Source organism: Abramis brama, assembly GCF_963993115.1.
Source record: "Abramis brama genome assembly, chromosome: 1".
Taxonomy (NCBI): Eukaryota; Metazoa; Chordata; class Actinopteri; order Cypriniformes; family Leuciscidae; genus Abramis; species Abramis brama.
The window spans coordinates 26,339,563-26,365,174 of NC_139963.1; the positions used below are offsets into that span (position 1 = coordinate 26,339,563).

At 37.3% G+C, this 25,612-nt stretch overlaps 3 protein-coding genes across 4 annotated transcripts; 1 reads left to right on the top strand and 2 right to left on the bottom strand.

Annotated features, from left to right (window-relative positions):
- Positions 1–1,683: 1,683 nt before the first annotated feature.
- Positions 1,684–12,538, bottom strand: mapk3 (mitogen-activated protein kinase 3). Its single transcript, XM_084122891.1, has 9 exons — positions 12,077–12,538; positions 10,361–10,543; positions 10,048–10,237; positions 8,460–8,576; positions 8,266–8,380; positions 6,981–7,112; positions 5,405–5,514; positions 5,159–5,287; positions 1,684–4,263 (listed from the first exon to the last, which is right to left on the bottom strand). The coding sequence occupies exons 1-8, from the start codon at positions 12,286–12,288 to the stop codon at positions 5,168–5,170; spliced, it is 1,179 nt and encodes a 392-aa protein (XP_083979017.1). The 5' UTR covers positions 12,289–12,538; the 3' UTR covers positions 1,684–4,263; positions 5,159–5,167.
- A 703-nt stretch (positions 12,539–13,241) lies between these two features.
- Positions 13,242–16,330, top strand: nudt9 (nudix (nucleoside diphosphate linked moiety X)-type motif 9). Of its 2 annotated transcripts, none has more exons than XM_084123586.1 (8): positions 13,242–13,408; positions 13,650–13,883; positions 14,136–14,225; positions 14,536–14,622; positions 14,797–14,908; positions 15,121–15,267; positions 15,451–15,535; positions 15,621–16,330. In XM_084123586.1, exons 1-8 carry the CDS (start codon positions 13,317–13,319, stop codon positions 15,764–15,766), a joined length of 993 nt encoding a protein of 330 aa, XP_083979712.1. In that variant the 5' UTR covers positions 13,242–13,316; the 3' UTR covers positions 15,767–16,330. The 2 variants fall into 2 exon arrangements, with proteins under 2 accessions (XP_083979712.1, XP_083979713.1); XM_084123587.1 differs by having other exon boundaries at positions 13,243–13,408; positions 13,653–13,883.
- Positions 16,331–19,482: 3,152 nt separating this feature from the next.
- Positions 19,483–25,258, bottom strand: ppp4ca (protein phosphatase 4, catalytic subunit a). Its single transcript, XM_084123272.1, has 9 exons — positions 25,152–25,258; positions 24,234–24,449; positions 24,009–24,060; positions 23,874–23,924; positions 23,627–23,728; positions 23,336–23,509; positions 20,337–20,463; positions 20,056–20,245; positions 19,483–19,893 (listed from the first exon to the last, which is right to left on the bottom strand). Exons 2-9 carry the CDS (start codon positions 24,341–24,343, stop codon positions 19,764–19,766), a joined length of 936 nt encoding a protein of 311 aa, XP_083979398.1. The 5' UTR covers positions 24,344–24,449; positions 25,152–25,258; the 3' UTR covers positions 19,483–19,763.
- Positions 25,259–25,612: the final 354 nt, after the last annotated feature.

Below are 25,612 nucleotides of genomic sequence, written 5' to 3' on the forward strand. Positions count from 1 at the left end.
CTAATTCCCTCCTCCTTTTTTTGTGACTAAATGGGGTATGAGTGTTTAGGAATGCGGTTTGCTCGTCTTTTTGAGTGCATGTGGCAAGTGGAATCCCAGCACATATTATTCTGCTTACACTTTATCTGTGCTTCATGACTTTATAGTAGTAAACATAAAAAGCAGGAAAAAAGTTGGAACACCAAAGCTCCATTCCAAAAATGTAATAAGGTCTCTGACACAGGTGATGTTTTGAACACGCTGGCTCTTCATCAGACAATTAAAAATTTAAACCAACAAGCCTTTATACTAACAGGTGATTAATTAAGGATCACATGACCTATTATTTCTTTTGTCAAGCGCCCAACTTGAGCATTTTTGTCAGTGATGTGCGTGCTTTTGTCCCGTTTTTGTTTAGTAGTAAACATATACATGTTCTCACTAGAGCAAATTAGGCCACATTTGAAGGGAGAAACAACAAAATGGGGATGAAAAGCACAAGGGGCTTCTGTTGCTTCTATCATTGCAACAGTTGGTAGAAGGTAGTGGAGGACACGATTTGATGTTTGGTCAGTATTCACGTTTTCACACATTTCAGTGTTTAACAACGGCTTACGGTGGGATGCAAACTCACAGTAATATACACTCTATTGGTTCTGCCTGTCAGCAGAACATTTTTGTTTTCTATTGTTCTGGTTTTGTATAGAGTTGCTGAGAGACTGTTACTGAACAAATAAAGGGAGGCAGAGACAGATGGGAAGTGAGGCTGAGATGGACACTAATAATCCATTCCTAATTTGTAACAGCATTGATTCAGCTCAGTCTCATATAAAAATGGCAATGAATCAATGTATTAGGTCACAGTTTTGCATTTGAACCAGTGGTACTAGAAAAGCACACCCTCAACCCAAACAGCTTGATCTGTCTTGAAGAGCAGAACGCCTCGGAGCTGAATTCTCGAACCATGCTGGAACATGTTGTCGAAAGCTGAGGAGTGGTCCAACTGGACTGGCAACTTGGCATACGTGAAAGAAGAAAAAGGTAAAAGAGCTCCCAGAAAACAAGACAAATATTAGTCCATTCATTATCCACAAATCATACACATCATACTTCCAATAACCTTTGCTCGGTTTAAACTTGACATGCACATGATCCATACTTTATTTTTCCATAGCTAAGGAAAATTAAGTAGCTTTTGATTGCTATGCCACTCCCTTGACAGAGAACCAGATAACTTCTTCCATCATGACTAAATATGGCTAAAGGCAAATAATTGGCTTTCAGATTGCAATTTATTCACAATACACTTTGGAACAGACCTTCTAAACTATTCCTTTTAAACTGGAAGCAAGGTCATAAATGCATTGTTAATACACTAATGCAGAGAAAAGATAATGATCTATATTTGAGTGGCAATAAAAAAAAAGAAATTGAGCTCAATTAAATTTGTTATTATTTTTGCCATAAGTGAATGAGCTGAGCAGTTGTTTTTTTGACATATGCACAATTAGGTTTAAAAATATAATCAAAAAACTAAAATACCTGAATTAAAGGAGAATTTGTGAATTCACTCATTTGCAAATATATTTTAAATTCAAAAGATGTGATGTTAATATATGCTACAGATATGATTATTTAAAAAGGTAAGTGGAGGTTTTATTTATTCTTAAAAAAATAAATTAAATAAAAACACAACACAAGGACTTACAGTATCAGGAATTTTATTTAATATATGTATATAATTCTGTTTTTGTTAATTGTTTAATTTATTATACCCATAAGCATATACATAGACTATAACCATCCATAGCTCATTTCTCTTGACAATCTACCCATATTGTTTAATCATCTTTTAAAATAATTCCTTATAAGATTCAGGGAAAAAATAGACTCCAGAAAGAGTGAACAGCCAATTATTTTTCACACCCAAAGCGAACAAAATGAAAGAAAAGCAAAACATACTTTAAAAAGGACAAAAGTTTTTAAATCCCTTTTCAGTTTTTAAAATAAAAAAGACCACCAATATAACACCAGCAATAATCATAATAACAGCCATTAAAAGAACATTATGATATCTGCCTCATTTGCAGGCTTTTGAAATCATATACTGTATGCGTGCAGGTTTATATGTGAGAAATACGTGTGTGTGTGTGTGTGTGTGCGCGCGCGCGTGTAAGACTGTTGACAGTCCCCATGGTCCCATTCACAATAAGCATATCATTGCCATTGACAATACAGTAATATAAATAATCTTTTTCTTGGTAATGAATGTTTCCCTCAGATCACAGAGCGGGATGATCTCCCCTCCTCATAAGGAAGCAGAGAAGAGCAGCTTCTGGTTGGAAAAGACAGACGTACAGACACAGACATGGAACGCGACCAACCGTCATTGCCTGTTACATTAGATTTTACCCTAACAAGTGGTGGATTAAGAAAGACTAAAGCATAGAAAGAAAACAGAGAAAACAAGGAACCTTTTGTCACAGGAATAGATATAACAATAAAATTGCACTAAAAACTGAAACGAAACGAAACGTTTGGTCAGGAGACACAAAGTGCAGGTGCACCGATTGAAAAATGTCACGTGATTGACGTGCGGTGTGAATTCCCTCTGCAGTTGGGGCTCGTCTCAATGGGGTTTTACACGGGGGGGGGGGGGGGGGATTAATTTATGCAAATCACACCCTGTATTTATACAAAAACAGCTACACACTGTGCCATTTTAACTCTTCCCACTTGAACATGCTTTCCTCATCCACGACTGGCCAAAAGCAATGACGGTTTCTTTAAAAACAGCTCTTTTTTTTTCTCCACTGAAAACATGTAATAAAGGCAGGTTGTTACGTCTTAGATGCAATGCATGCAGAGTAAGTCAGTTTGAGACTAGATGAGCCAATCACAGGCAGGAGAGGCATGAGGTCAGCAAGCCCTGTGGAAAAGCCCTTTGAAAAGTTCTGACATCACAGGGAGGGAATGAGGAAAAAATGTGCTATGGCTCTGAAAGTGTTAAGCTTGGCTATGATTCCTCAATCACTTCAGGACAAGTGAAGAAAAGCAAAACAAAAGAGAACAAGGATGATGCGAAAGAAAGAGTAAGGGACCGATATCTGCGACTAACAAAGCCAGAATGTGGGGAACTATGTGTGACTTATCAGAAAGGAATCATGGCAACAGTAGCCATGGACATGGTAACCAATGACAACTATTGTTATTCACAAAGAAATCAGTATCAACCCCCCATAAAAAAAAATAAAAAAAACACACGATGAAGGTCTGCACAGAAGCCACAGAACCTCCATGAAATGAACAGACGAGCGAGAGGAGGAGAAGAGAAGGAGGGAAAGGAAGCCAACATTAAAAAAAAAAGAAAAGATGATACTGATGGCTTAATTTTCCCAAGAACATTGGCAAGAAATAGTCTCAGTTCTCAACAGTAGAACATGATATTTTACAGCAGATGATCCTATTCCATCTTGCTCTTTCCTCCGTTCAACCTGCCTGTCGACGTTTCTCTTTTACGCAATATATTTCTCAAGAGTCGAAACAAGACCTCTTTTTCTCACAACAGAAAACAAAATAAAAGTCTAAGCTCGTTATTAAATGTAACATCATTTGTTTTTGAATGAATTAAAAAAGAAAAGAAACACAAGCATTGACTTTATATTTCAAAAGATATTCAAATATAAATTCCCAACATTACAAAACACGATTTGTAACTGATCTTAACGTTCAAATTACAGTGTACATACAGATCGCCAACTTACAATACTCCAATGAAACTCAAAACCACTTATATATACACACACACATCAGTCAGTGCCCATCGTAGAGATTCTCGTTCTCTCTCTCTCCATCTCTGTTGGAATGAAAAACAAAAAAACACCCAGAACAGCACAGACCAGTAAAGAGACACCCTTCGAGAGAGACATAAAGAGAAAGAGACGGATACAGAGAGAAGCAGGGTACTGATAGAAAGGGTGAAAGATGCAATTGTTTCAGAGAGCAGGAGCTGTGTGCGGTATGCAAAGAGAATAGAAAGTCTGACGGCCCCCATTAATGGCGTTATGATAAGATGTTAGAAGCCCAAACTAGCGCACAGCTTCCCAGCAAGAAAGAGAGATGGACAGATAAAACAAAGCTGAAGTTTTCAAATGTACACTTTTCCTCTTTTTATCTTGTTTTTTTTTCTTTTTTAAATGTATATATGCATGTATATGTTTTCGCAGGATGTCTGGAGTTATCTTTATCTGAGACTCCACGCTGCTCCATTATTCTCAATGATGGCTGCAAAAAAGGATTACTGACCATCAGTGGACATCAACAGGTTTAAACATGGTTAATTCTTTGAGTTAAAATAAATAAATTAAATTATTTAAATACCTTCCATTATTTTTTTAACAAACTCAAAAAATGGTCTGTTTAGTATATTAACATACATGTATGGAGAATTCTTTTGAAGGTTATATCATTTCAAATTATCTTTTAATGAAAGCAATTACTCAATTTAAGGAGAATATAAAAATTACTTTCATTAAAAGGTCATTTGAAATTATATAACTTTCAAAAGAATTCTTGATACATGCATGTTAATATACTAAACAGACCAAATAATTATGATTAAGGTTTTTGTAAAAAAAATAAAAAAATAAAAAAAATAAAACATTTTTAAATATTACAAAAAAATGTTGAAGGAATAGTTCACCCAAGAATAGACAGCAGCAGTTTTCAAATCTCATTTGTACATGTACATTGAGACGCATTGCCAATACCAATATGCCAAATAATATGCACATGCACAAATTCAATTTGAGAATAACCATTCAAAGATCTTGCACAAATGTGAGTCATAATGGTGTGTTTTTTTGTTGCCTTTTTGCAGTTTGACAACCTCTGGTCAACTTTTCTGGAAAAGTACAGCTTAAATATTTTTTTTAGATTAATATCTTGTTTTTGTGTTTCATGGAAGAAACAAAGTCATATATGAAGGCGAGTAAAACTGTCATCAATTAATTTTTGGGTGAACTATGTCTTTAATTGCTCATGGCATTTGACTTCCTCTAAACTTATTTTAGTCACTTTTCTTGAAAACTGTAATTTCTTTCTTGCATGCCTTAAAATGCTAGCATATATAAATATATTAAACATGTAGATTTTTTGTCATGCGTTTGCGTTTTTGTACCTGTCCCTCTCAAGAGCCCTGGTAGTTGGCCTGGAAGCGTGCCGTCTCCTCAAAGATGAGCTCTTTCAGCTTCTCTTTAGGAAGGTCGTCCAGCTCCATGTTGAAAGTGAAGGGCTCCTCAGCCACCGGCTAAATTTGCAAACAATATGAAATGCTGTTAGGCTTAGCTAACAGATATGGGATTGTACAGATGACAGATTGAAGGGGAGTGAAATGGATGAAGCTGGAGAGCGGAAAGAGAGATACCTCATCAGAGGGGTCATAGTACTGCTCCAGGTAGGGGTGGGCCAGTGCTTCCTCCACGGTTATACGTTTGATGGGGTTAAAGGTTAGCATGCGGTCCAATAAATCCAGAGCTGAAACGCAAAGGTAGAAGTACATAAAGAAGTTCCACACTACTATGTTAAATCTATGATTACAAAAGAACTAATTCATTAGTACTACTATACAGCCTATAAATCATGCACAGCTAACAAAACACACACCGATAGTCACAGAGAAAAGGCATACCAGGATGTACACGTACAAACACAGTAGTTCATTCTTCTTTTTTAGTCTTTCCAGCCAATGTTTCATTAAACCTACTTGCACAAGGCAGCCAGACCATCAAAAGACCATTCGTTGACACCCACATTTGTTCAGTACTCCCACATGCACACACACTTGTATATGAGGTTTACAGGGACTCTCCATAGACGTAATGGTTTTTATACTGCATAAACTGTATACCCTATCCCCTTACACTGTGTCTGCAACAGATGTGACAGTTGTCGTGTTGAATCGCGCCGCAAAAACTGGCAGCTGTCTACACTAGACGCGACCGTTGCGAATCCATTTATTCTTTGTGTCAGAAGAAGCGCGAGCGCTTGAAGTAAAACAGAAATGGAATGGGACATCAGTTTACTGTTGGGAATTTGTCGTGTCTGCACCACATCCAAAGTAGACAGCATTACTGAATATAATGGGTTCTCTTTAGATTCGTCACATCACGCCACTCGCGTCTGCTGAAAACACAGTGTTGCACTAACCAGAGGTGGACAAAGTACACAACTTCCTTACTTGAGTGAAAGTACAGATACTACTGGTCAAATATTACTCCGTTACAAGTAAAAGTTGTAAAGACCGATTCTCACTTAAGTAAAAGTACAGAAGTACTCGTTTTTAAAAGTACTTAAGTATCAAAAGTAAAAAGTAAATGTCAATGCATTGTTTTATTATTGTTGCATTGTTGAATGTAATACTTACAGTACCGTATGCCTCTGAATCTATGCCTGCATACCCTCATATCAATATCACATTTATTTCTAGAACACAGTTCCAGTAGTGGGATTGAATATGAGATTGAATAAGTCACTCAATAACGTCTACAATGGTTTCGGACACACAAATGGCTGTTCCCTCAAATAGTGCCCTTGGCTTAGTTTTTTGGCTTTGACGTCAACCCGACTTTCATTTCCAACCAAAATCCAACGTCTGTCCGACGTCGGGTTCTGACGTAAATCTGACGTCGGGTTTTGACGTCAACTCGACTTTCATTTCCAAACCAAAATCATCCCCTGACTGACGTTACTACTTTCTACTCAAGGACCTTTACAGAAACGTAGTGGAGTAAAAAGTACAATATTTGTACTCAAGTAAAGTACAGATACTCAAAAAGTATACTTAAGTACAGTACTCAAGTAAATGTACTTTGTTACTGTCCACCTCTGGCACTAACCCTACCAATCACAGAGAACTTTTGCCATTTTTTGAATAAAAACAAAACACCATTTAGTTAGTCCATTCACTAAACATTCCTAAAGATCCTAATGCTTGAACTTACCTTTGTTGTCTGCTTTGGGGAACAGCTTGGTCCATGGGATTTTCGGTTTCTGGGGTAAAGACTGGAGGTAGTTCCTGGCCTTCATGTTGATGATGCAGTTTAGATCATCTTGAGAGGGGGAGCCCAAAATACCTGGTTGATGGGGCAGGAAAATTGACACATAATGAACGAGCTAAAATGTTTGCATGCCCATATAAGTCAAATAACAATACAGTGGTCATCAACTGAAAATCATTGTTTCTACAATCTCCTTGGGTTTGCTTGTGTAAAACGGACAGCAAGGAAGAACATGATGCTGAATAAAAAAAATAAAATGGCAATGCTAAAATGCTAGTAAAATGTTTAACTAACATTGTGCCTGGTTAAGCTTTTCAGTTTTTAAAAGGGAGTAGAAAATTCTTCTGAAAACAGTATTTTGGCATTCAAAATCTATCTTGTTAGAAGATTCTTAAACCAAATATAGTTAAACAAAACTAAATGCAAAGAAGAAGCTAAATGTGAGTTCACTTGCAAATGTAAATTATTATTTATATTAATTATATTAATAATAATACATTTTAATGATTGATTAAAGACATTTTTGCTTACTTTCATACAATAAATAATTTTGGTACTGTGCTGGGTTGCCACTTAAACACAGTAATAAAATATAATATTATATTTTATTTTAATATAAAATACAATTTTACTAAATGCATACTAAAATAGATTTCATGTCAAAAAGATCCACAGATCTACTGCTTTAGTATACGGTCTTAACATAAAATGTAATTTATTCCTGTGATTTCAAAGCTGAATTTTCAGCATCATTACTTCAGTCTTCATGCTAATCTGTTGCTCAATGATTGCTTGGTATCAATGTTGAAAACGGTTGTGCTGCTTCATATTTTTGTGGAAACCATGATCATTTTTTTACAGGATTATATGATGAATAGAAAATTTGAAAAAACTTTTGATCAATTAAATGAGTGATTTAATAAAAGTATTAATTAAAATCTCCCTGACCCAAAACCTTCAAACAATAGTGTACTAGTGCACTTCTATGTTATTTCTGAACCTAAGCCCAGGGAAGTTAGCTGACAACATTGCACACTGTTCAGAAGCCGATAGTCTATTCTCTTCAGGGTGTTTCCTGCCCTCACTGATACAGTGCGTCACTCCTTACTAACATGCAGATCATCAAAGTTCCTTTTTATATGTTATGCTTCAGGTAGTGCAGATTTGAAAATAAAAGAGAAGTCGGAAAAAGAGGAAATTCCATTTAGCATTAGACTCATGTTCTTACCCAGTATGTGGTTGAGCTGGTCCAGATAGTGCTTTCCAGGGAAGATGGGTCTGTTGGACAACATCTCAGCCAGGATGCAACCCACAGACCATATATCAATGGACATGGTGTAGCCCTGAAAGATAAAGAGATCATGTCAAATTATGCATCCAGTTCAGATCTTAAATGCTAAAGACAAACACACATGCACAAACCTTGGAGTTGAGCATGATCTCAGGGGCACGGTACCAGCGAGTAGCCACATACTCTGTGAGGAATCCAGTGTGGTCATGTTCTGGATCGGCTATCCGTGCCAGGCCAAAGTCACAGATCTATGGGTGAGGAAATATAATTGTCCTCTATACAACCCTCCAACAAGCAATTTTGCTTAAAAAAAGACCCTAACTTCTATATTTAGCTGCATTAGGACCATTGCCTTCAGATTAAACAAAGCACAAGAACTATATTACTAAATTTGGTCCTGCGTTCCTCAAAAATATCTTCACCAAAATAGATCTATTATGAAAAAATTTCCACTCATTAAAATCACATTAGTTTTATATTCATTTAATTTTTAATGTCAGGTTCAAAGCTGCTGTGTTATTACCAATTGTTTACTAAACACTACTTCTTATATTAAAGGGATATTTCACCGCTGGAAAGATTAATGTGCATTTAAATTGGGTAATTTATGTAGTAGAAATGTGAAATTATTTTAGAAGTTGGTGCCTTCTAGACTGAGAAAAGCCAGAAAATCTATTTTTGGCTCATGTGGATGAAAGACAACAATTCCCAGAATGCACTTGCTTCGCTGCCCTACCAACCACTCCCAAGCCACGCCTACCTGTTACAGAGGGCAGTATCGGAAGAAATGATACAACTAGGCTACTAGTTGACTCGAAACTGATGGGCGGGCTGAAAACATGCGGAACGAGCTCCTACCAAGCGTGCTGCACACGCCCTGAAAAGTGTGATCGCCCCCCGGTGACTGGTCCTAGTATAGGTCATAAACCCCGCCTCCCCGTGTTATTCAACGGGACATGAGACCAACTAAACAATTAAATTACACTTCAAATATCTTTTTTCCGAAGGTGGTTTCTGTCATTTACTGTAGTTTTTATAACGCTGATGTAAATTCAAGTGTTTGTTTTTAAAATAAGCTTGTTTTTAGTTAGTTATTTGATGCTATAAAAACGGTGGTGTGACGTCATGATTGACAGCTGTGATTGACAGGTTCTCTGAGTGAAGTGGTCACTGAAGCACCAACAGACTTTTTTTCGGGATCTTCGGAAGACTGAGGAGATTGGAGCTTTAAATTTACTATCTAATTTTCTATAATTAATTATTTCACACCGAGAGTGAGGGCGGGGCCTTGATTTCGCGGCTTTACTTCCTGCTCGTGCTCACTACTGCGCAGGTCTGGTCCCGAGATCGCTACTGCGCAGACTCAAACCCCAAGATGTCAGCACCATATCGGGACACTGGCGGCTTCACTTCTCACCAATGGAAGAGAGCGAAGGGGCGTCGTCCATATTTTTTTTACAGTCTATGGCTCCTACTACTGGCTGTAGTCTCTAGCCTCTGGCCAAAAAAGCCTCTGATGACGCAAAATGACGATTTTTGCATCATCTGAGGTTTTTTTTCAGACACACAATACAGAAATCTCTCGTCTCAGGGGAACATGAGGGAGGGAAGCACGGTCATTCGAAAATACTACCGGGTTTCTACTGATACAAAGCTTAATGCTAATCGGTGAAGTATCCCTTTAAGAGTTTTATGTTTGGTTTGTTTGGCTGTTCTGACCTTGAGGTCACAAGTGGTGTTGATGAGAAGGTTTGAAGGCTTCAGGTCTCTGTGCAGGACATTGGCAGAGTGAATGTATTTCAGCCCTCGCAGGATCTGGTACAGAAAGTAGCAGATATGGTCGTTGCTGAGTTGCTGTGTCTTCAGCAATTTGTAAAGATCGGTCTCCATCAGGTCCTGTACGATATAGCTGAAACGCAGTTAAAGAACTACAACATAACGCCCAATATAACAATGAGATATACACACTATGTTCAAGATACAATTTGGCCTAATGCATTGTGAGACAGTTTATGTACGTGTTTAAGGATACACATCCCTCATAAAGTCGATGCGGCGAGCTCTCAGGATGTCATTGATGCCTATGATGTTCTCATGACGGAACCGCAGGAGGATTTTGATCTCCCTCAGGGTGCGCTGGCAGTAGGTCTGATGTTCAAATGGACTGATCTTCTTAATGGCCACTCGGATCTTATTCACATTATCAAAAGCTGAGCTGCAGGCGGCAGGAAAAGAGATGACGGGAAGAGAGGAGAGAGAATTCAGAAAAAAAAATCAACTTGTGCACATATTTAACTTGTATAGAATGTGGAATAATGTCAGAAACAAAACAACTGATTTAGTGGCACAATTGAAAGTAAATGGAGGTTAATTTTAAAAAATTGTGTCAACCTCAAGCCATACTAAATATTATATGAGCCGTTTATTTTTATATAAGATGTCTAAATTGTTTAAACCTCTGTTATGTGTGTTTTATAAATAACATTTATTATTTTTTTAAATTAAAGGTTTTTATATATATATATATATATATATATATATATATATATATATATATATATATATATATATATACACATATATATACATACATACATACATTTATTACAAGACATAATTTAGATTTAGATTTTTTAAATGTTTACCAAATTGAGCATCAAATCAACACATAAAAATGACAACATTTTTATATAATTTAAAAATAAAAAACTGTGAGATTGCACAGGCCAAAATATCCAATTTTCCATACATTTGATGTGTTTAAAACTACTTAAGCGCACTGTATTTGTGGAATATACCAAGTATCTAGATTCTATATATTTTTTCTTCTTCTTACGCAGCAGTCTGATGGCCCTAACCAAAGATATCCATAGAAGGCCTTAATGTTTTATTACAGGGGGTTTGTTTACATCCTCCTGCTAAACTTGACAGTCATTTTGAGGATGGAGGGCAGACCAACGCGCTCAGCTCTGAATTCTGCACCTTATCTATTTTAATGTTTACCATCATTTGATGACAGATTATAAGCAGTTGACATTATATTTAAAAAATAGTGGGTATGCATTTTTACCAAAACCGCAAAAATATTTCCTAAAGCACTTAATCCACATTTGGCCGCATCGTAACCACGCCTGTTTTACGAGCTCAGAGTGAGATGTCAGATTGCTAGCTGTGGCGCTAACAGCCCTAGCGTGCAGATTCAGTATACAAACAACTAAAAAGACTCCTAAAATCAAGAGTGACAAGGGACATTCAACGTCTGAACTAAACCCCTGTTCTCAATAACACAGATTAACGTGCAGCAAGACACTGATTGTGCCTTTAAACCAAGTGAGGTGCCTACTTAGATAGGATTTTTGAACATTTTAAACGTGCCTATGATGCAAAAAAGAAAGAAAAGGTGTTTATGTAGGCAGTTCGTTGTGTTCTGAAACACAGCCAATGTTGAAGAAATGGGATTTAATCCAATGCATTACTCGAAATCTATTGTTAGCCCTGATATTCTGGGAAGGATATGCACAAAACTTGTTGAGCCAAACTAATTCTGTTGATTTCGAAACAACGCTTATATCTGCTTTTCTGTCCATGAAATTGGAATGCGGAATGCTATTTGTTTTCGGCTAATCAACACCCTTTTTTTCTTTACTACGAAGAGCTGGTCAGTAGTACTAGCCCACTAATTCTCGCCCCGATCCAACAGTATCTCCACCGAAGTGTGCGACTGCAAAAACGAGCAGTTTCCGCTTACCAGACCATTCCATAGGCCCCCTCCCCGATGTACTGGAGATCGGTGTATCGGGGGCCAACGTCAAAATTTTGTCCCTTCACCGACTCCAGGCCAGGCTTGGATCCCGCCGCTCCATTCGCTCCCCCGGGTGCGACGGCTCCTCCAGTCCCGGCGGCGCTGCTATTCGAGCCCGCGGCTCCAACCGCCGCCGCGCTGCTGCCCGATTCCGCCATCGTTTCTGTCCACAAATCAGTCGACTTCGCTCAGTCTTTGGCGGGAGGGGGGCTCGTATTTGCCTTTAGATCAAACACAGGTTTATTGGATAGCAAAGGCTGCCGTTATACGGTGCGCTTTCTTGACAGTCGAAGAGGAGTCGTCAAGGCCCCCCTGTGGATGCGAGTGCGGAACGAGCGTGCATCAAACGGATCGTGAGCGCGAACGCGCATTTCTCCTGTATAACATTCGGGGGCGCGCGCTGCGCGTGAAAAGCCACAAAGCAGACGCATTTACACAGCGCTCGAGTGGGTGTGCAGAATGCCTCCCACGGTTACGGTTAGTAGGCACTCCGGCGTGATTTACAGTTTGTGGTTGGAAAAAAATAAAGACAGAAGAGGGTATCTCAACAAGAGATGCAAGAGAAATAGTATACGAACTTGGCATATTTTCCATCAGTATATATTATAATATCATTTTAGTGTTGTCAAATCGATTAATCGCGATTATTCGCATCTAACATAAACGTTTTTGTTTACATAATATGTGTATATATTATTATATTTATATATATTATATACACGTCTGTATACACACACACACATGTATATATATATATATATATATATATATATATATATATATATATGCATGCATGTATAAATTATGTGATACAGTATATACACACACAGAGACATATATAAAATATCTATACACACGTATTATGTAAACAAAAACCTGTCGATTTGACAACACTAGAATTTATATATATATATATATATATATAATTTCTAATTTGATGCGTTTAAACCTGTCCCAATTATGTCCATTATATTGGGATGGAAAAATGAAAAAATCTTTATAAATGAAAAAATCTACTACCAGAGAGATTTTCCAGATCATACAGCAGAGCACCCTAGTGGCTCGTGATCATTACAGCAACTGCAGCAAGTCACATGAATTGCGTCACTGAAAGGCTGGGCTGATCCATGGGCTGATCTCTCACTTCCTGGTTACTGCAGCGCTGGGTTTCATTTATTGATTTGGAATGAAAACAGTTTCCCGTAACTGGGTTGCATCGGTGCAAGTAGCGCTTAGTCTTCTTGGGTTTCCGTATTCTGCCGGTACAAGTGGAATCTGGTATGTAAATTACTGTAATAAATTAATGAATGAAAGTAATTTAAATTCTGAAGCTATAATTGTAATACAGCTATTATCGACAGCTTTTTAATTTCTTAATAATGTACGTTTTCTTGTAGTACCTTGTATTTTGTCTTGTGATTATTAAAATTATTGTTATTATTATTTTAAGAAACATGACTGACTTTGTGAAATTGAAACGTCAAGTTTAAATGAATGGTTTATTTGAACCCATTTTCAGCAGGAAGAACGCCATTAACATCACCCCCAGTGTCTGTTCATCAACATCTGTCTACATGTCTCCTGTCGCTCACATTAAGGCTCGTTGTCCAGTATATCCTGGCTCAGACACAAGCCGCTTTCCTGTCCCAGATGACAAAGTTGACTGGAAGACAGACTGGCCCCAGTACAGCCCTGTTAACTATACGACTTCCACTGTGCTGAAAAAGCCAATTTGGGCTGACCCAGAGATTGGGTGAGTGACAACATATGTAAAACGCACCATGAGTAATGAAAATAAATAATCAAATAAATATATTATTTGATTTGTTTTCATTATATACCGTTATATATATATATTTTTTTTTTTTCAATCCAAAACGCTGCACTGAAAATTTAAAAATGCACAGGAGAATTATAGTGGTTTAAATTAAAACAGTATACCTGATAATGTTTTTAAATATATGTGTATCTTTTAATTCATTTAGACTATTAACACTTCCTTTAGTGCATTTTCCCCACTGTTCAATTCCTTGGACGGATCTGTGGACAGGAGAAGCCACGAGGGCCAATATGGTATCCAGAATGGAAAACCACTGTGAGTCAAAGTCAAGTCACCTTTATTTATATTGTGCTTGTATCAAAGCAGATTCAGTGTAATTATAAAAGTTCAGTTCAGCTATAAGCGGCTCTACTGAAGACAATAGTGTCGTTATTCAGCTTGGGTCAGTTAAATGTTTATTCAATCCAGTTCAGTAACTGTCGATGCTGCAAAATGTATCTATTATGAAATGAAGAGATTCAAAACATTAAAATACTAGGTCATCTAAAATATTGAAATATTTACAATATTTACAAGGTCTTGATTTGCTGCTTATTAAAATCTACTCGCTGTAAATCATCCTCAGTAATCCACAAGGAAGAACTGGACTCGAGGGCAGAGGATTACTGGGAAGGTGGGGTCCAAACCACGCTGCTGATCCAATAGTTACCAGGTACTAGAATGTGTCATAATAAATGGTGGTAACCAACCTTTCAACTGCAGTCTTTCTCCCATTTGACCGGTTTTACAATTCCATGCATGCAAGGTATTTCAAGTTCAATGTGGCAGAGTTCACATGCTTAATAAACAATCACCCATTCCCGTTTCCTGTGGCTGCTTCATACAGGTGGAAAAGGGACTCGAAAGGACAACTTGTCCACCACACTACCTCACAACTACCCATGCTGCAATTTGTGTCCATCAAGAGGTTGGACTGCGGCGAATGGGCAATCCCAGGGGTGAGTATAAACTGCCATGCTAATGTAAGCATTTATCTATTATATATTTTTAACAGGGACCATCTCACACAATTAATTTTGAGTCAAATTTTCAGAATGGTTATTTTGAGTGAGCAGCATGTGTGGGGTGATTTTTAAGCTTCTTTTTTTTTTTATCCATTCTGCTAATGTGCTAACATAGGGTTATAATATTTTTGTTGTTGCGTGTTCAGGGTATGGTGGACCCCGGGGAGCGCATTTCTCAAACACTGCAGCGCGAGTTCTCAGAAGAGGCAATGAACTGTCTGCAAGCATCTGCAAGTGAGACGGAAAATATCCAAAAGCGAATCACTAAGCTTTTCAGCTCAGAAGGTCTTCAGGTGAGATCATGTGTGGTTTTCAGTGTCTAAAGGTGCAGCCACATTAGTGAAATTTCACGAGAAAAAAGCTGCATTGTGATAGCCACGTAGTGATGCATGAAGCACACCTCACAATGAACAATGGTAAGTGTGACCACACCTTAAGCGTTGCAATGCTTTATAACTCAGCAACTTTTTCTATAGGTATATAAAGGTTATGTAGATGATCCAAGAAACACAGATAATGCTTGGATGGAGACAGTTGCGGTCAATTTCCATGATGAATCAGGTAAAAGCAGTATATTGATGAAACACTTAATGATATAAGTACATTGTTCTACCCCACGTGTTTGATTCAGTTTTTTTCCATCTAGGCAATAGTGTAAGTGAGCTTCCTTTGCAAGCAGGCGATGATGCTGGTCAAGTGAGTTGGACTGATGTCGACTCCTCCTTGGCCCTTTATGCGAATCACTTGCATTTCCTGGAGACAGTTGCTAAGGAAAGGAATGCCCACTGGTAGCTGGTAAAAGTGCCTTTCTGCTGTGACAGACATGAAAGAAAATCTAATCTGACAGAAGCATAAGAAGAACTGTAGCTTGGAGACATAATTCAAATGGAAACTAGAAAAATCAGTTCTGGTGCTGGCACATATTAATGTGGAGTGTGACCCGTCTCAACACTGCCAAAACTTGCATTCCAATAAGCATGGCTACCGAAAATGAGAGCTCACTAATTCAGTTATTCTTGTTAGACTGAACTGAACACTATTACCTGAATAAGAACTTGGTCATCTTATGCATGTACTGTCTCTGTAATAACCAAATGAATAAGCCATATCATACACTTACTCTGTGTGTTGCTTTACCTTTTGTCTGCTGTGCTATATTTAAAGAAAAGTCATTGGGCATCTGTGATACTTTGATACTGAAGTGGTTCAATTTCTTTTATTATGACATACTCAAAGGCAACTACTAGAGCAAGAAATATGAAGAAGTTTTTAGTCTGCTTGGTCTGAACATGAATATTGTGAATTCTCTGAAAGCCTGTTTCTTTTGAATTGTTATTAAAGGGCATGTTGAAAGAATGTACAGGTTCAATACAATTTTCACGAAAACGCGAGGGACGTCAAGGCACTTCAGTTGTGTATATTCACGCATTGCCTTTTTCAACAGATTTGATGTCATCAGTAATGCTGATATGTGAAACAAGGGAAAATAATTTGACGTTGGCTTTAACCTTGCAAAAATAGCCAGTCATTGTCCACTGAGCGACTGAGCCATGTTGACATCACTGATTATATTATAGTCTTAGATTTCAATGACTTTTTCAGTTTGTATGTGCTGCTAGATTCAACATTTGGACATTTTGTAAAATAGCAATATATATATATATATATATATATATATATATATATATATATAAATAATGTACAGCGGGTAAAACAAGTATTGAACACTTCACCATTTTTCACAGTAAATATATTTCTAAAGGTGCTATTGACATGAAATTTTCACCAGATGTTGGTAACAAACCATGCAATCCACACATGTATAGATGTCAATAAATTAAGTTACGTTTAATAATGTTAAATGACACAGGGAAAAAGTATTGAAGACATGAAGAAAAGGAGGTGCAAAAAGGAATGGAAAGGCAAGACGATTAGAAAGCAATCCTGCCCCTTGTCAGTGCAAATGAATATCAGCTGGTTCAGTCCCAACTGATGGCCTAAAAAAAGGTCTTATTGCCAAGGTGTCACACAAGAAACATCTCATGATTGGTAAAAGCAAAGAGCTCTCTAAAGACCTTCGCAACCTTACTGTTGCAAAACATACTGATGGCATTGGTTACAGAAGGATTTCCAGTGTTCCAGTGAGCACTGTTGGGGCCATAATCCGGAAATGGAAAGAACGAACATCATTTAACCATAAACCGGCCACGACAAGGTGCTCCTCGCAAGATTTATGACAGATGAGGTAAAAGAATTATCAGAACAGTTGTCCAAGAGCCAAGGACCACTTGTGGACCACTTCAGAAAGACCTGGAAATAGCAGGTACACTTGTTTCAAATAAAACAATAAGTAATGCACTCAACTGCCATGGCTCCACGCCAGACACCATCGCTAAAGAAAAAGCATGTTGAAGGTCGTGTAACGTTTGCTGCACAACATTTGGACAAGCCTGTGAAATACTGTGAGAATATAGTCTGGTCAGATGAGACCAAAATTCAACTCTTTGGATGCCATAATACACACGTTTGGAGGAGAAATGGCACTGCACATCACCCCAAAAACACCACACCAACAGTGAAGTTTGGAGGTGAGAACATCATGGTGTAGGGCTGTTTTTCAGCATAAACTGTAGGCTACTGGCAAACTTCATATAATTGAAGGATAAATGGAAAAATGTACATAGACATTCTTGATAAAAATCTGCTGCCATCTACCATGCAGGATGATGAAGATGAAATGAGTGTGGACATTTCAGCAAGACAAAGAACTTAAACACATGTCTTGTCCAAATACCCACACTTTGTACTTGACCACTTATCTACTAAGTAGACCAGTGGTCAAGTGCAAAGTGTGGGTATTTGGACAAGACATGTGTTTAAGTTCTTTGTCTTTGTCTAAGTTCTTTTGCCACAAAAAGTAGACTCTACTTGCAGTATGTATTTTCTCTATTTGGCCCAAGTGTTCAAGTAGGTGTAAAGACTGCAAGTATGTGTAGAACTTTTGATTATTCGATGGGACACACTTATAGTCTTGCAAAAAATGCAAATGTTTACAGAGCTTTTATTTATTATATTTTCAATACTTTGCATTTTAAAATAAACTTCTACATGTCTGTTCAGTAGTCTCTATGTAACTAACAGAAGACACGTTTTAAATTGTGGTGCTTCTAATCAAGTGATAAAAACAGTTGCAAATCAAATGTTGTACAAAATAGGCCTACACATACCATACTCATCTTTGCATCAATAAAATGTGTAACACATTATGTTTTTACTACCAAATTATATGTATCTAATTAATTTAAATTAGAGTGGAATGTTTTCCTCGACATCTCGCGATTTCGGGGCACATGAGCTCCCGAACATTATGCATGATGGGATACGCTTTGCCTCGAATACCGCTCCGAAGCAAAGTGTTTTGTGCACTGCTATTTGGTTCAAGATTTGAACGTTCGGTGGGCCAAATTTGCTTAAAATTCCAAGGACCAAGTTAAGTCAGAAAGGGGATCGTGCAATTTGCGGTAGTAGCGCCAAGACTTTGGAATGGCTTCCATTAAATGTTAGGGACGGTGACTCTGTACATGTTTTTAAAGTACAACTAAAGACATATTTGTTTGCCATGGCCTATTCATGATATTTTTTATTCTATTAGGTCGACTATTGTACTTTTTTTTTTGTGTGTGTGTCTATTCTATAGTCTACTGTCTATTTTACTGAGATGATGTAAAGCACATTGGTCAACGTGTTGTTTTAATAGTGCTATACAAATAAAAGTGACATTGACATTTAAGACTGTTTGTGTGGAAGAATGGGCCAAAATCACACCTGAGCAATGCATGCACCTAGTTTCTCCATACAGGAGGCATCCTGAAGCTGTCATTACCAACAAAAGCTTTTGTACTATTAAATCAATTTCAGCAAGCGCGTTTGATACTTTTTCCCGGTGTCATTTAACATTACACTCAACTTAACTTATGGACATCTATGGTTTGATTTCTTTGCATGTATGGATTGCTTTGATCTATGGATGGTTGTTACCAACATCTGGTGAACATTGCATGTCAATAGCACCTTTAGAAATATATTTACTGTGAAAAATGGTGACGTGTTAAATACTTATTTTACCCGCTATATATACATGTATGTGTGTGTATCAATGAGATTGCATTACCATATGAAACCTGTGAATCAAAATATACAATGTAGTGACTCAAGTTTTCAGAGCACCTGAAAATTGATAAGAATTATCTTTAGTGTATGATCGTGTCCTTGACAATCATGATTTATCGCTTATATTGAAAGCTTCTCTACCATTGTCTATGATTAAAGATTCTGTAAATTATTCAGGTGCGAATATAAACATTTTGATCGGCTCTAACTGATTACAAATATGCAACACTGGTTTATATAAATACAAGCAGCAAAAAACGAACAAGTTCATGAATATGCAAATTTCTGTACAAGTTCATGAATATGCTAATTTCTGTACAGATTTATATATGCAAATATCTAAACCTACTCATTTTATTTTTGTTGGGAAAAAATATCACCAGTTTGAAAATACAAAACTACCACATAATTAGGAAGTCATAACAGTTTCAAATACATTTTACAAGATGTAAGAAAAAGTTTGTATTGAGGAAGGAATGTGAAAGCTTATGAGAAACGAGAACTAAGTACTGATGTTGTGCAGATAAAAGTTGGCCAAAAAAAAAAAAAAAACATTAAAAATGGCAGTCTATACAGGTGTTGTTTCTGATGCTTCCAAATGTCCTCCTGGACTGGAAAGTCAAAGGAAGTAGTCAGCCACAGGTTTCTTAGAGGGGAGGCCTCTGGTTTCCTGAGGTGCAGCTTCAAATATGATAAACTCCTTCTGGAGATGCTCATCAAGCTCCAAAATGGCTGCCACATTACCACACCTAAGAAAATATAACAAGAGAAGGAAATATAAAAACAGTTCCTGGTGAGACGTTTCTCAGGAGCTGTAAATTAAGCAATGCAAAGCAGCATGCTCACGTCTAAATAATCATTTGTACAAACAAATTATGGAACCACTGTAAGAGTGAAAAAAACCCACACACCTATAACAGTAGTTTGGCGCAGACCACACAGTTAACACGGTCTCACTGAAATGCCACTTGTAGCCCTCCATCACCAGCTGATGAGCTCTGCAGATCATGCTGATATCATTGGCAGCATTAAACTGCGCCACCACATCACTGCCGAACAGATATCCAGCCCCTCTTGGACTCACTCCCCACCCTGTGGTGTCTAGAAACAAGAAAGGAAGCAAACAATCTTAGGTCTTTAGCTCAACATATTAAAGGTCCTTCCTTTATGTTGCATTTTATTAGTCTCTCACCCTCAGGGTCAGACCACAGTAGGTCACACATGGGTCCATCATGAGGAACTTCCTGCTTTCGGTCAATAGTTCTGATCTGATCCAAAGTTTGAATAGATGGAGAAAGCCCACCATGCACACAAAATATCTGGGGAGCAAAAACAGTATACATACAGTACCATTAAAAGGTTTGGGGTCAGTAATTGTAAGAAGAAAAAAAAAAAAAACTTTTATTCAGCATGGATGCATCAACTTGATCAAAAGTGACAAAAAATAGTTTTACACTGATACAAAAGATTTCTATTTCAAATAAGTAACTGGACTGGAGTAATAGCTTTGCCATTACAGGGATAGTTCGATTTTAAAATTAAATTTAAATACAGTTTTTACTATATTTTTGATCAAACAAATGCAGCCTTGGTGAGCATAAAGCCCCTTTCACACAGAGATTCCGGAAAATACACGGATAAAGTGACCCGGGATTTGACCCGGGTTCGTTTGATTTTGGTTCATTCACACTGCCAGTGATTTTCCGGAATCAGAGAGTGCGTTTACACACAACCCATAAAAATCCCGTAAAGACATGTGACATCGATGTGACTTTAATGTCTTTAAGAGATCCATCGATGTATCGGTCGATTTTTGATTTAAAACCATCAGAGGCGGTATCATGCGCACAGAAGCCATTGGCACATGCCGCTATGCTTAGTGGCACATCCATTATGTGCCAATAAAACTTGTGACGTGCCGATGGATTGCGTCATGTGCCACTGACATTTTTGCGGAGCATGTCGCCGTATGTTGTGGCACCTTCAGTAGCTCAGTGACAGTCTGCTGCCCATTATGTAGATGTTGTAACATATGCACTAAACGGCAGAACGACATTTAATTAGTTGTTTTCAAACAGAGTTTATTACATCCTGGGGGCAATCGTTACAACCATTAAGCTTTTCCCTATTTAATATCTGTATATCTTGTTGTATGTTTTTATTATAATACGTTTCTTTTTTTAAATAATTTTCACAATGTAATTAAATACATTGTAAATACACAGTTGTTTTGATAACTCAACAATTTATTTTTCTATTTGCATAGGATTGATAGCTCAGCTGTGTCTTTTGGAATTATAAAACAATTTAGATAGGTGGCCACAACTAAAAAAGTGAAACCAGCAGGGATATGTGCCACCACAAATTGACACTTACCAATCAGGTATTTCATACTGTAAACTACCATGACAGAAAATGCCACAAACCATTATAAAGTGACACCTACCATTCTGAAATGCATTATGAAAACTGGGACCAAGCATTCAGAAGTATATTGGAACTTGACATCGGCACTTCACAATGTAATGTAGGTCTCTAGATATTATATTTAACTTGTTAAAAACGGTTTTATTTCTTATTCCATAAAGCCATAGATAAGAACCTTTTCTAACGTATAACTGAAACAAATAACAAAAACGCCAAACGTGGATCTTCCTCAAATGTTGAAGTTTTGGTTTATCTTGTGCTGGCCAATTTTACACTTATACCGACACTTACCGGCATGCACGCAAAAATAAAGGTTAACAGTAACGGATGCGATTTATTTATTTCCTAGAATGAACAGTTTGCGTGATCAACAACATACAGTAGCGCTGGTATTACAACAATCAGTGGCAAATGTCACTCAAATACAGATTTGCCACAAACTGACTAAAATTACTACAGATATATAAATGCATTTAATTGTAATTTTTTTTTAATTATAAAAAAATAAAAAATACAAAAATGCACTCTTTCATTAGAAAAAAATATCCCACCTTTAATAGTCGATTATATTTACAGTACAAACCTTGTCAGTGAACTATGAGGGCAAAAAATAATAATAAAATAAAATAAATAAATAAATAAAAGCAGACAAAAAACAAAATTGTTATCGAGATTTTGATTTTAGGTCATATCATTCAGCCCTAGTACGCACACATCTAAAGCGCGACAGTGCAGCTTTGAACAGCTAACAGTTTTGGCTCGCAGTTTTGGACAGCGAGCAAATACTGAATTGAGTTCTTTTTCACTTCAAAATTATAATGAAAAAGCCTGTCTTGGCAAGTATCCTTGTAAACATAGTCAGTTATGTAAGCTGGGTTCACACTGTACGATTTTGGCCACAATTTGGCTGTATGAGACAAATTTAGTTTGACAGCCGATCAATGACCGTTGGGACAACATTTTACCTACGAAATTCTTGCAGTCTCAGAAGTTTTGACTCGCAGTCCTGCAGTGTGACTTCTCCTACGACGACTGTCAAATTGGCTTTGCTTCTTAATTTATTTCAATTTGTGCTAAGTCTTAAAAACGTGCAAAGAAAAAAAAAACTAATTTAAAGGTGAACTAAGTAACTTTTTTTACCTTAACTGAACAGCTTTGGAGTCATTGGAATGGTTATATTACTTATTTCGGGTTGAATGGTGGTCGTTTCGCACCCCCCTGGTGCCCGTGAGCGGAGAATCCGCACTTGCAACTTTGAGCCGGCGGGCCGCCGCGTCAGGAAGTATCGCGTGATATCAGGTCTCGCGATGTAAACAATTGCTTTAAGGCCAAAAGAAATCTGCTAAAATGCTGTCATTATTGCGCTCCCTCACGCTGTTCGAACCCGAATGAAGAAGACGTTTTAAAGAATGTCCCATCCGCTTTGATGTCGTTGATCTACTAGCCTCTGGCGTCTGAGAATCTCCAACGAGTTTTTACAACAGTGTTGTCAAATATCTATTCCGAAGCTGTAGGGGGAGCTCTAGAGAGAAACCTGCGAGCAAAAAGCGAGAATACAGCGAAGAAATCCCGAAACTACTGAGCCCTGCTTTAACAACAAAAGTTCAAATAAGACAGCAAGTATCTATTGGTATCTGTCCATAGTTGTTTGTTAAAATCAGTATCGGCCAAAATATCCTATTGGTGCATCCCTAACATGTGTGTGTGTGGTAAAACGTAAAAGTTATAGAAAGTGGAAAGATACTAAAATATAAGAGGACCTACCTTGCCATCAACAATGGCAGAGAGGGATAAGTAGTCAAATATCTCTGTGCAGTACCTCCAGACTGTAACAGAGCCATATTTTCTAAGACACTCGTCATAAAAGCCATACACTTGTGTGATCTGCCTCGACTCGTGATTCCCTCTGATCAGCGTTATTCGGTCAGGGTATCGCACCTGAAGGCATAAACAAAGAACTGAGACTAGAACAGACTACAGAGTGTAGAACAACTTTAACGCAGCTATAACATTACAAGCAAACAAGATTCAAGAACTTCTGGACAGATATTGCACCTTAAATGCAAGCAGCAATAGAAAAGTCTCGACGCTATAGAACCCTCTGTCCACAAAGTCCCCCATGAAGAGGTAGTTTGTCTCTGGAACTTCACCCCCCACCTGAAAACCCAGAGGACAACAATCAGAATCAAATGACACATGCATTGGGTTTTTGAAAAAAACTGATCTACCAAGGGCAATACAAATTTGAAAGTAAATGTATGGTGAATTCAATGAATGCCATGTTGCATGCTCAATTGCTTACCCTAAATAGCTCCTTTAAATCATAAAACTGCCCATGTATATCTCCACAGACCTGCAAACAAAATAGTGATTTAGTTTCAGTTGCATAATCCTATGAAAAGTTAGTTATATATTACATTTATAAAGAAATACACACTGTGACAGGAGAATCTACCCTCTGAACATTACTCTCCTCCACAAGAATCTCCCTACAGAGCAAAACAACGACACTTGCAACATTAATTCAATAATCAACTCTATACTGATATACAACTTAAGAACAATCAGCATGCAATAACCATTTAGATGCATATAAAAAAAAACTAATAAGGCATGCACAATGAGACATCTGGTCTCTTGAACACCTGAGTGTAGGCATTACCTCGCTTTGGCACACAGCGCCTTGACCTCATTTTCCTTGATAAGTTCACAGCGTCTGAGTTGCTCGATCTGTCTGTCCAAGTCAATGACGTCGCCCATGATGAGACACATGCATACACTCACAGAAATACTCCTCAATGTGAGGCTGATTAAAACCCTGTTACTGGCTCTCCAGTCCTCAGTTAGTCTCACAGAGACCACAAACACACTCCCCCTCCTGAGAAATGAAGAGACTATGATGAGGCTGTGCACATAATTACACACATCCAGATGATCCTGAAAGATGTCAAGATCAGAAAATAAGGCAGGCACACACACACACAAACACACACACACAAAACATCAGAAATGCTAAACAATCACATGTATGCTTGGAAATCAGACTAATCTCCCGAGTCTTTCAGTGAGTTTAATAATAATATAATAGTAAGAATAGGCCTAGTCGCATCCAATGACTTTCATATTCATATTTTACATTATTTTAATATACAGAAAACTTTTGTTTGTATGTTACATTAAATGTACACTTTAATTGCGTGGTAAGAGTTTCGGTATTGTTAGTGTTAGTGTTAATTATGCATTATTATAATTTAAAATAATACTAAAACTCACAACATGACTTTAAATCTAATATTAATGTAATATGTCTGGCTAACTAACAAATGAGATAAAACAAATTGAACTATTTGAATATATCTTTAACTTAATTTGAAGTATCTTAACCTTTTTTGTTCAAAAACTAGCATTTCTAATACATTTGCAAAGCCTGGTCTACAAAAATAGTGTACAGACAAAGCTGTTAGCATAAATACTAGTAACGTTAATGCTTTGCTGTGTGTTTTAAAAGGGAAAAGTTTTCTGTCAAAATAAGAATTGCATTTCACATGCTGAAATGTACATATAAATGCATATAAAATACCTGGGACTTTAGATTAAATTCGTTTAGGCATCCGTCGTTTCTTTTGTAGACGGTAGTTAGAAAAGCGGCGTAAGCAAGTGTGACCGTCGCATCAACAAGCCCGTACCAAAGGTTCGGCTCATCTTTCAAAATAAAGGTTCCGACTGTGACAGCATACATTAATTGCTCTTATTAATGACATATGTTTAATTTATTAAAAATTGACAGCGAGAGAGGGAGAGGGAAAACCATTGATCTGACAGAAAATATTAAGATACTTATTAAAGAGTGTTTTGTCATAATACACATGTACGTTTAAACCTCAAATGTAAGATATGTTTTGATAAGACATGGTTAATTACAAAATAAAATTAAGATAATTAATTAAGATAAAGTTAATTACATTTAAGAGGACATTATAACTATGTTAATAGAAATTAATTAAAGAAATACCTTTTTGTTCTTGTGTTCTCTTTCCCAGA

Coding starts and splice junctions, on each gene's coding strand:
- nudt9 (XM_084123586.1), top strand. CDS start 13,317: ATGAAAACAGTTTCCCGTAACTGGGTTGCATCGGTGCAAGTAGCGCTT. Junction 14,623..14,796: donor GCTGATCCAATAGTTACCAG/GTACTAGAATGT, acceptor TGCTTCATACAG/GTGGAAAAGGGACTCGAAAG. Junction 14,909..15,120: donor GCGAATGGGCAATCCCAGGG/GTGAGTATAAAC, acceptor TTGCGTGTTCAG/GGTATGGTGGACCCCGGGGA.
- mapk3 (XM_084122891.1), bottom strand. CDS start 12,288: ATGGCGGAATCGGGCAGCAGCGCGGCGGCGGTTGGAGCCGCGGGCTCG. Junction 8,381..8,459: donor AGATCATGCTCAACTCCAAG/GTTTGTGCATGT, acceptor TTTATCTTTCAG/GGCTACACCATGTCCATTGA. Junction 7,113..8,265: donor CCAGCTCAACCACATACTGG/GTAAGAACATGA, acceptor CCCATCAACCAG/GTATTTTGGGCTCCCCCTCT.
- ppp4ca (XM_084123272.1), bottom strand. CDS start 24,343: ATGTGTCTCATCATGGGCGACGTCATTGACTTGGACAGACAGATCGAG. Junction 23,925..24,008: donor GGGTAGATTCTCCTGTCACA/GTGTGTATTTCT, acceptor TTTTGTTTGCAG/GTCTGTGGAGATATACATGG. Junction 23,729..23,873: donor ATTTAAAGGAGCTATTTAGG/GTAAGCAATTGA, acceptor CTGGGTTTTCAG/GTGGGGGGTGAAGTTCCAGA.